Source organism: Petaurus breviceps, unplaced genomic scaffold (assembly GCF_028583685.1).
Source record: "Petaurus breviceps papuanus isolate PSGF00001 unplaced genomic scaffold, PetGlider_PUasm1.0 126, whole genome shotgun sequence".
Lineage (NCBI taxonomy): Eukaryota > Metazoa > Chordata > Mammalia > Diprotodontia > Petauridae > Petaurus > Petaurus breviceps.
In genome coordinates this window covers 16,018,909-16,029,219 of record NW_027185655.1, presented here as the reverse complement: position 1 = coordinate 16,029,219, position 10,311 = coordinate 16,018,909, and the positions used below count along the sequence as shown (strand labels likewise).

Sequence of the window (10,311 nt, the reverse complement as noted above, 5' to 3'; positions counted from 1 at the left end):
AGGCACACAACATTCCATCTCTTCCTACCTTAATGCCATCTTATATATTTTCCCTTGTTCTTAGAATGCTCTCCCTCCTCATTTCCTGTTCTTGGAACCCTTAACTCTTTCCAAGACTGACCTCAAGTGCCACCTTCATCAACAGACTATTCCTCAGTCTCCCAATTGTTACTCTTTACCAAATCATTGAATGTTCCTGTGCTTGGTCATCTTTGAATATCTTATGCCCAAGTTCCCTGAACTCAAGAACTTCCCCGCTCTTCTATATGTATCCCCAACACACAAAACCTGGTAGATATTAGATACCTAATGAAATGCTTATTCATTATTTGATTCCTCTTAGAAGCTGGATTAATCTCATCAAACAAGCTCATAAGCACAATAACAGTTTAATTATTAAATGTTAACCACATTACTTTTAAATTCCAACATGCTTTATGAATTGTATTTGACTTTAATAGAAACAATAGAATATAAACAAAGGTGTAAAATAAGATTAATGGCAATAATTGCACTTGGACAGTGTTTGATAGGCAATGATATAAAAGTCTATATATCTGTTGGATAGTGTCCACAGCATCATGAGATGGCATAGTCTGAAACAACATAACATTTTATAATTTCATAATAATGCCAGCCATTAAAAACATTTGTTTGTTTGTTTTCAAACAGGTATGGTGCAGCAGCCCCAAAACATTCACCAGGATTGTTATCATGCCCAAAGATCACTCCTGGTAGTTAAGAAGTGATACTCATTTGCAAGGGCTTTCATTAGCATCCCCCAGATAAATACTAGGAATTCGGCTAATTTGAAAAGTTGACCTACTGGCCAAAGAAAGTTTTAAAACAGCAGCACCCCTCCATAATATACTGCGGATTTCTTACATTGCATCTTCCTGAGTTCAACTTGTAAAAAAAAAATGGCCATGTAAACCATTAGTAGGAATGACTTGATCCCGTTTTCTGTCTTTACTGGTGATAGTAGTAATCTTGACCTCCATAGCCATTGTATGCATGCCCTTTGTAGTAACTGTATTCGTCCTCATATGTTCTGTAATTGTCACCACGGGGTTCTGTATTCTCATTTTCATAGACTTCATACCCATTATCATACTCATTAGTGATTGGTTCTTCATATCCGCTATCATAGAGATTGCTGGTGCTCTCCTCATATGGAAGAGGAGTAACTCCATTGTCCCCTTTTGAAAGAGTAGTAGACTCGTACCCGCCATTCAGAATGGTCGTCACTTCAGTGCTGTTGCTGGCCCCTTCTTCGTTTTCTGTGGCTTCTGTGGCATTTTCTACTTCCTCTTCCTCTTCTCCATCCTCTGTCCCATTTCCATTTTCTCCTTTAGCATTTTCATGATTGGTGCCATTGCCTCCTTCTTTATTTTCATCTACTTCAGCTTCACTTTCTTCATTCTCTTCCTCCTCCTCCTCCTCTTCTTCATCACTTTCTTCCTCTTTTGTAGCTGTCTTATTTTTACTATCTTCTTCCTATAATGAATATTTTGCAAGTATTCAGTTAAATATCTATTAAAAAAACAACTAATAGCATTTCTGTTTTTTCAGTGCTCTTCTGTTTGGGCTATGTACACCATTTCAAACTTCGTTTTGAACTGGACAACTTTAGCTTTCAAAAGACTTGCCCTGGATCTTTCCATAAAGTTTCAGAACAAATAGGAAAAAGAAATGTTTGTCTAAATAGACCTCTTTGATTGGATCATTTTTAGACTAAGGAAATTTTTTTTTATGGTATTTAGGATCTTGAATTTTATAGTAATCATAGTGTCTCTGTCAGAGAGCTCCATTTTGCTTTTTTTTTTTTAATCTTCTAACTGGGTGTTAAATTGAAATCCTAGGAGTGGAGACATAGCTTGGAATGATGGAGTTTAATTTTTCAGTGACAGAAGTTGAGGAGAAGTCTCCTTTTTCCAGTTAGGTAAATTGGTTTACTGTGGTTAAGGAAGTTGATATTTTAATCAGGATCTATCATTTCTTTAATATAAGGAGCTCCTGATAAAGAAATTCCCTCCACCAAAGCTATCCTTAACTTACTTTCTTAGAGTTGCTTCAGGGGATTAAGAGTTTAGATGACTACCCCAGGGTCACAGAATTGGGATCAGGTCTTGAATCTAAATCTGCCTCACTCCAGAACCACCTTATTATACCACTACAGCACTCTATTCTCTAAAATGATATTTATAGATCTGTTAATTGAGCAGCAATATCAGAAATTCTCAATCTTAGTGCTTTATTCACTAAACTCCCATTATGATTTTTTGGGGGGAGGCATTTGGGGTTAAATGACTTGCCCAGGGTCACACAACTAGTAAGTGTCTGAGGCCAGATTTGAACTCTCTACCATTCAATAGCACCCTTCAAAACCCAGTTTAAATGTTACCTTATTCATATCCAGTCCCCAAAGACAGAAATAATCATAGAAAGTATATAATGTCCCTAATTTTTAAGATGAGGAAACTGAGGCCAAGAGCTGTTAAGAAGTAGAACTAGTATTCAGTCCCAGGGCCTCTATCTTATAATACATTTATGTGCCCTTTTAATCTTACTTATTAGATTATGAGGTCCTCAAGAGTAGGGATTGTGTTTTATTTATCCTTTTATTTCTTAGTGTGTGTGTGTATCTCCTAAATGAATAGAGAAATAAAAGGCTTAAATAAATAATAATTAAATAATAAACATCAGGAGACCTGGGTTCAAATCTCATTCTTACTATCTGTTTGGACATTAGACGAATCACTTGACCTCCTTCTGACTTAATGCCCTCGTCTGGTCTAAATGACCACCAATGCTCCTTCTTGCTCTACATCTATAGTCTTACTTTCATGACTTTAGCATAGAATAATCAGAGGTAATCAGAATATTAATCAATCAACTGAGAAAGATGCAATTTTGGTAAAAAAAAAAAAAGGAAAAGCTCTACTCAGTAAAGCAAGAAAATTAACTATATTATAAATACAGAAGAGTTTGAATAAAATAGGTTTTATGGTTAAAACTTATTAATTAAGATTTATAGGACATGAACAAGAGTCACACGGAATGGAGAAAGTATGGAAAGTATTGGTAGAGTTAGTGCCACTACTGAGGATACCACAAATCCAATCTACTATTACATTTTTAGTTAGCTAGACATTCAGTTACCTCATTATTCAAGCATTCTAGCTAATTGAGGTTTTAGGATATATGCGTATTTCAAAACATACAGTAGAAGTGTTCATGACTCTTTCAAATAAAGACAATAGAAGAAATGAAATATCTTATGGAAGAGGGACAGCAAGGTCATGATAACTTAGGGTAAAATGCAATTATCACCTTCTTTGGATTTCTAATTGCTGCTAAACCCACATCCCCGCTTGCAGTGGTATTGTCATCTTCATGTCCAGGTGTAATAGTAGATACAGTGGTAGACTCTTCACTTCCGTTAGATTCTGCTTCCTCTTCTTCATTTGAAGTCTCCTGGTATGAAAGTTTGCAACAAACTTTAGTTTTAGTCAATAAAAAGTAAACTATGCTTCAAATTTTGTCACAAACTAGTAGAGAGTTGAATTTTATATCTGTCTTCCTTTACTCATATTGTCTCCCAACTTGAAATACTCTTCTCTCTCCCTTAGCTATACCAAGTTCTTCTTCTTTTATAAACTAAGCTCAAAATCTATTTCTCTCTAGAGAATTTTCTACATTTTATACATCTAGTAACTGAGGGATCCAATTAATTCTCACAGCTTTATGTAAATTATTTCTATTGTATATCTTCAGTCAATGTATTTTCTTCTTTCTTGTTGAAAATCATAGGGGCAGCCAGGCAGCACAGCGAGTAAGAGCACCGGCTCCAGTGTCGGGATGACCTGGGGATCGAATCCGGGCTCAGATACTTAGCACCACACCCAGAAATAACTGGTCTTGTAACCTTGAGCAGCAAGTTATTTAAACCCAATTGCTTTAAAAAAAAAAAAGAAAATCATATAAAACATCATGGAACCCTTGGGTTCTAGATAAGTATTTGCTGTCAATAGCAAAGCTATTCTGCTTCTGTGATTTGGTTCTTGATGAACTGACTAGATCACATTTAGGGGTTTTTCTCCAATAGGTGATTTTTAATTTAGCTACTTTCCCAGAAAACATACTTTATTCTTTTATAAGACATTAAGTTTTGGAAAGCACTTATGTCACAATAACTTTCTAAGGTACAGAATCATATGACCAGGTTTTTGTCATGGAATATGGAATTATTTAACTATGCAACTAGGAAGAATTTAATATATAATAAAAGTCACAACAAAAACTACAGATTTGAGTGGGTGGCATTTTTCAGTTCATATTCAGTTGGTTCTTGTATCTGGATAGTTAGGAGATAATTATAGTTCAGAATATGACAGCCTTGAGGTAGAACAGCAGGGCACAATAATTGTGGCCCTTACAATTCTTGCAGTACTTATTACATGAAAACAAATACTTATCCATATTTTCTTTTAGTGATCAATAGCCAAGTAGTCTAAAAAGAATGCTTAAATTGGGGGCACAGCAAGTAAGAGCACCGGTTCCAGTGTCGGGATGACCTAGGGATCAAATCCGGGCTGAGACACTTAGCACCCTGGTGTGCTAAGTGGTCTAATTAAAAAAAAATCCCTAGTCATTCCCAAAATGGGCAGAAACAGTATTTTTGTATAAAGATTTACATTTACCGTCAAAAGGATCAATGAACGTTTTGATACCTAATATGAATAGCTTGTTTTGTAGAAACTATTAAATTATGTGCATGTGGAAATATAGCTTCCAAATGGGATTTAGGACATCTTTGGAGAGAGAATGATATGCAGTATAGTTTTGAGAATTCAGATCTCTTTATAAACAAGGTGGAGTAGTGTCTCAAACCTGCGGGAATAATTTAGCATTGTAAAAAAGTAACAGAAATCTTTCTCTTTAATTTATTTTTTAAAACAAGAGAAATATGAATGTGAAGAAACAGAATTTCAAGGGCACCAAAGACTCCTCTGTTGAAGCTTCGAAATATGGTGGCATGATGGCTAATTTGCGTGTATGTTTTATGACTACAGAGGGTAAAATTAAGAAAATGATAAATCATATAAATATTTGAAAACTGATGATCAAAAAGGATTATTGATTTCATAGGGGAAATTCGGGTTATTTACAGTAAAGTTAAGTCACTGATAGTCTGGACACTTTTCTTTAAACTATTTAACAAGATAGAAGTCCCAAGGGCATCATAACAGGAAAGGAGGAGGAACCTTGGAGTTAGAGCACTTGTAAACAATCAGCAAAGAAGAAGTCACTACAGGTTGGTCAGAGAGAACTAATGTCGTTGGCCAAGCATTCAGACCCCAGTTATTACCCTTCAGTGCCACCTAGAGTTTGAGAAAGGTGACACCTTTCATAAGGGTTCGTTGATCGCTGCTGCCCTTTCTGGCTTGAAAAAGAAATGCAGAAGGGGTTTTTACAAGTGCTGGCTTAAAGAGTAAACCATAACTCCGTTGATGAGAGCTCCATTATGATTGGACAGCATAACATCTGAGTAAGTGCAAAGCTATCTGGTCTACCCTGTAGAGACCAAACATAACCAGTTTGATGATGCTTACCTTTCTTTGGTGTTAAAGAGAACTGCAGTTCACATTTTGAGCTAACATTTTCTAAATACCCCTTCAAGAGTGTTGATTAATTGAAAAAAAAAAACCTATAAAAGCTATTTTCCTAGTTGAAAAGTGGTTAGGATCAACATTCAGGTTTGGGACTTAATCTAACCACATGAGTTTTCTTCTTTCGTTTCCCTGCCAAATTTCCATACATATATGTCCATTCTTCACTACAGCTTTTATATGTATCCTGTGATATATTTGGTTTAATACATTAGTATCTATAACATTATTAAACAAATTAAATAATTTTATTATTTAAATAATTGCCTTATTAAATAAATAATTCTTTTAAAATCTAAAAGTGCCATTATTTTGAATAATTGATTGTATAAATATCACACTAAATGTGGATACATTGCCTTATGAGTGATTGGATGTAAATGAGAAAACTAACAATCAAAGCCTCAAGAGCTAAAGTGGTAAGTAGGGGAAGTATATTTCTCCTCAACACAGTTACCCTAGGTCCCTGAGAGAGTATGAATGTAACCACTTGGGGTTGATCTATCTCTGGGATTAAATCTGCTAATGTGAGAACAATTTGATGGAATGAGCTAAACCCAGGGTGTCTCACAAACCAGACTGAGAGGTGTGAGGCCCCAAGTGTGTATTTATAATTAATTTTGTGACTAGACCCCCCCTCCCACCTGTAGTACCAAATTTAAGGTATCATCTTATGATGATATTGGAATAGAAATTAATGGCATCTTTGAAGTCACCGAGAATTAAATATTGATTGATTGACTTGGAGGATCTTATTAAGTAAGACCTTCCAATACTGTAGATATTAATAGTTAGGCTGCATTTATTTTAATAATGATCTTTTTGAAAATTCTGTGAGTACTACAATACAAGATGACCACCCCTCCGCCCCCCCCCCCCCCCCCCCACACACAGACACCTACCTTTTTCCTTTGGCCACATAATAAAACAAACTCCATCAAGTCATTTTTTTGCCTCCTGTAAATCTGTGAACCAACCTTCAATTTAGCTCAATCATCCTTCTGTCTTTGAGTTTTGTTTATGGCAGGTATGTAAAGATTGATATTATTTCTTTCCTCCAGATCTATAACCCCTCTCTGATCATTTGGCAAATATCTTACATTTTGAGTACCAACAACCAAGTTAATGTTAGAGGTGGTCTGAGGACATTGTAATTTTTAAAATCCTTTGGTTCATATATGGTCAGTCTGCCATAGTTACTGCATAAATTTAAAGGACAGTGCCTAGGACTGAGGGCCATTTGTATTTTTTCTTTGTTTAAGGGGTGTCCATTGCTGAAGAATTTATCATCCAATTTCTAGCTTATTGGTAATGAACTTGTCTATATTTAGCTAAGATTACCCTTAGAAAAATGTCTCAGTCTTCCTCTGAAAAGGGTACTTGAATCTTTTCCAGAATCATTACAATAACTTCCCAGAGCTTGAAGACTGTGGGTGTAGCCTTCTAGCACAGGACAGTGACCAGCACATTGGTTTGGAGTCAGAGAGTCTGGGTTAAATTCTTCTTCCCTAAAATGAGGGAGTTGGACAAGATGGCATTAGAGGCCCCTAGATATCTGATCTTCTGAGATCCCAGAGATACTTCCATGTCGAAATGAGAGGGGTGGAGAATTTTTTAGAATTTTAATGTTTAATCATTTTATATTTACCACTCCAACAATACTGAGATTATCATTTACTCAACCTCTATCATCATGTCCTTGCTATCTAAGTATAGGCTTTCAATTGCTTTTTCATCATTCTTTTAACCCTAACTCAAAAGTAGAAATACTTCTGAGCTTGTATAACAATCTCAGGTACCTTTAACTGGAAATTTATGGCAACGTCTGGGAAATTGTTTCAATTTTTAGCTGAATTGGGATTGAGTTACCTAACATCAGTGCTCCCCAAAATAGAAAGCAGTAGGCAGTAAGTAATCCTGGGCATGGCCATTTGTTGAGTATAACATTTCTAGTTTCTTGTTCATTTTCGTTGCTGTTCTGTTTGTTTTGACATTGACCACAGAAATTACCCACCTCTTCCTCTTCCTCCTCTTCTGAGCTTTCACCATCACCTTCCTCAGATGAATCACCATTGTGCTAAAATATATGAAAAGACAATCAGAATTTTCTACTACTGGTCATAAATAACACTCAATGCACAGAAATATTAAATCTAGTTATTCATAAACTAGATTGTATTTCAAGTCAATATAATGGTAAACCACAAATAGAATACAGTTAGAGAGTTTTAGAGATGGAATAGTGTTAGAGATAATCAAATCCAACTCCCTCATTTTACAGATAAGAGAACTGAGGCTCAGAAATACTGTAACTTTCCTGTGGCCAACTTGGAACTAGAAACTTATAGTTCTATTTTAATGTGCCTTTAAAAAATCAACATGAAGTGAGTTTCTTGGAATATGAAATCATTTTTTTCACAATTCAAAGGGAATCATTATTTTAGCAAACATTTATTAAGTGCCTATTGTATACAAAGCACTCTAATAAATGATTGCAAAGATACAAATTTTAGCTAAGATTTTTTCATTCATGGAGTCTAGTGGGGGAATGAGATAGCAACATGATTAACTATAACTACAGGGTTGTTATAAGTAATGATCATATTTAATGCATTTAAAATAGCTCTTGATTCAATTTGAATGTTACCTGATCTTTCTATGTCTGTTTTTGTAATCTAAGTTTTCTTCCTTCAATTCTGGCACTTTATAATTCTATAATTCTCTGGAAACACGCAAACATATGGTGGAAAAACAAAATTTATTAGCTTTGTCTGTGTTTTTCTTCATTAAAGAATCCTTCCATATACAAAGAGAATCACAATCAAAATAAAAGTTTTTAATTGAGTGCTATAGTCATAGAACATTGTAGAATTTAAGATAATTCCAAACACTATCATATTCACTTGGAAAACTAAAATTATTCAAGAAAATTTTAGTTTTTATGTAACCCAAGAAAAAGTTTATCCAGTGGCGGTGGGGGAGCTTGTTGACATTGGTTTAACAAACATAAATGATTATAGTTTACACTAGTTTATAATTTTGTAGTGATTATTATGTTAAGTACTATAAATTCTTATTTTCTTTATTAATGAACGGTGTAGATAATTAAAATGTCATTCACAAACTTCTCCTTAGCCATTAATTTCAACTTCCTTCCCATCAAATCTTTTACTAGAAGTACTATCAAAATGTACAATATACCACAGTATTTTCTATGTTCTCTCTAATCTTTCCAATTAACAGTAAGCATGTGAAAGGGCATTTGAAGATAGACAACAGAAGAAAGTAGAAGAAAAACTTTGAATAGAATATATAAATTAGGGTGATTGTTTCCTGAGTAATCGAGAATTTCTTGGTTAATGATGACCATGTGAGTTTGTAGACAGTTACCATATATCATCTTTAGTATATTTTTAAAATTTGCCCTGACTGAAAAATATTCCCATTAGCCTTTTAAAATAGTAACAAATAAACCCAAACATACACAACTATAACAATGTAAACGGAAAGAATAAAAAGAGAAATTGAGTTATATAATAATGACCTGTGTTCCTATGGTGACCAAAGTTGTCCTAGAAGAAGAGGTGAGAAAATGTATCCCTCTCCCTTCCTTCACTCCTCAACATGAGGAATGCTGAGGTATGGCAGATACTGTTAGTCTCAATTGATAAGATGGCTACTTTTGCTAAACTTTTTTCTATTTTTCTTCTCTTTTTATGTTTATTATTATTATTGCTTTTTGGAGGGGGGAAGGCAGGGCAATTGGGGTTAAGAGACTTGCCCCAAGGTCACATGGCTAGTAAGTGTTAAGGCAGGAATTCCTAACCTGAGGTCCATGTGATTTATAAAATATTTCTATAAAATTCTCTATAATTGTATAATTGGTTGTTACAATATATAATTTTAATAAACAATATTCACCATAAAAATAGTAACAATAGTTTTAATTATTAGACACATTTCCTGCTTTCCCAATAATAGATCAAAATGAATTTTCTTTCTCTTCCTGTCAAAAGAAGTATTGAGCAAAAGAAAATTTGCAAGAATCAAGATCCTATAAACATCTATTAAATTTAAGCTTGGTTATAATGATTTAGTTTTGAGTTAGCTCTTTTAAAATGTAACCACAGAAATATGATTATCTTGCTGTTGGATCATGGAGTCACAGAATTTTAGAGTTAGGAGGGAATTTTGTAGCCATCTACAAAAAGCCAAATTTAAAAAAAAAAAAATGCTACTTTAACAAAGTAATAATTGGGCTTCCGGTTTCCAGATGATTTCCTGTGAGGAAGAAATCCCTTACCTCCTGAGCTAAAATGTTCCATTTTTTAAACAGTTCTAATTCTTAGTAATGGTTGTTTATTTTTTTTTAATATCAAGCAATTGTCTCTTTGTGATTTCCACATATTACTGCCATTTCTGGTCAAAATGAACAAATCTAATCCATCTTCCACATAGTAGTCCTTCAAATACTTGAAAACAGCTGTCATACCCCTGAGGAATCTTCTCTTCTTCAGGCTAGATATGCCTCATTCCTTCAACTAATCAGTATATGACAGGAATGCAAGGTTTTCCATCATCCAAATTGACTTCCTCTCAACACTATTTTTGCCACATCCTTCTCTCTGTCTCTGTCTCT

At 34.5% G+C, this 10,311-nt stretch overlaps 1 protein-coding gene across 1 annotated transcript in view; it reads right to left on the bottom strand.

The window, feature by feature from the left end:
• Nucleotides 1–969: 969 nt before the first annotated feature.
• The window catches only part of IBSP (integrin binding sialoprotein), a 16,342-nt gene continuing 7,000 nt past the window's right edge, over nucleotides 970–10,311 (bottom strand). The window contains exons 4-6 of the mRNA XM_069099139.1: nucleotides 7,687–7,749; nucleotides 3,334–3,477; nucleotides 970–1,497 (exon numbers count right to left, since the gene is read on the bottom strand). Coding sequence (XP_068955240.1) covers nucleotides 970–1,497; nucleotides 3,334–3,477; nucleotides 7,687–7,749 — 735 coding nt within the window. The remainder of the gene's footprint in view (nucleotides 1,498–3,333; nucleotides 3,478–7,686; nucleotides 7,750–10,311) is intronic.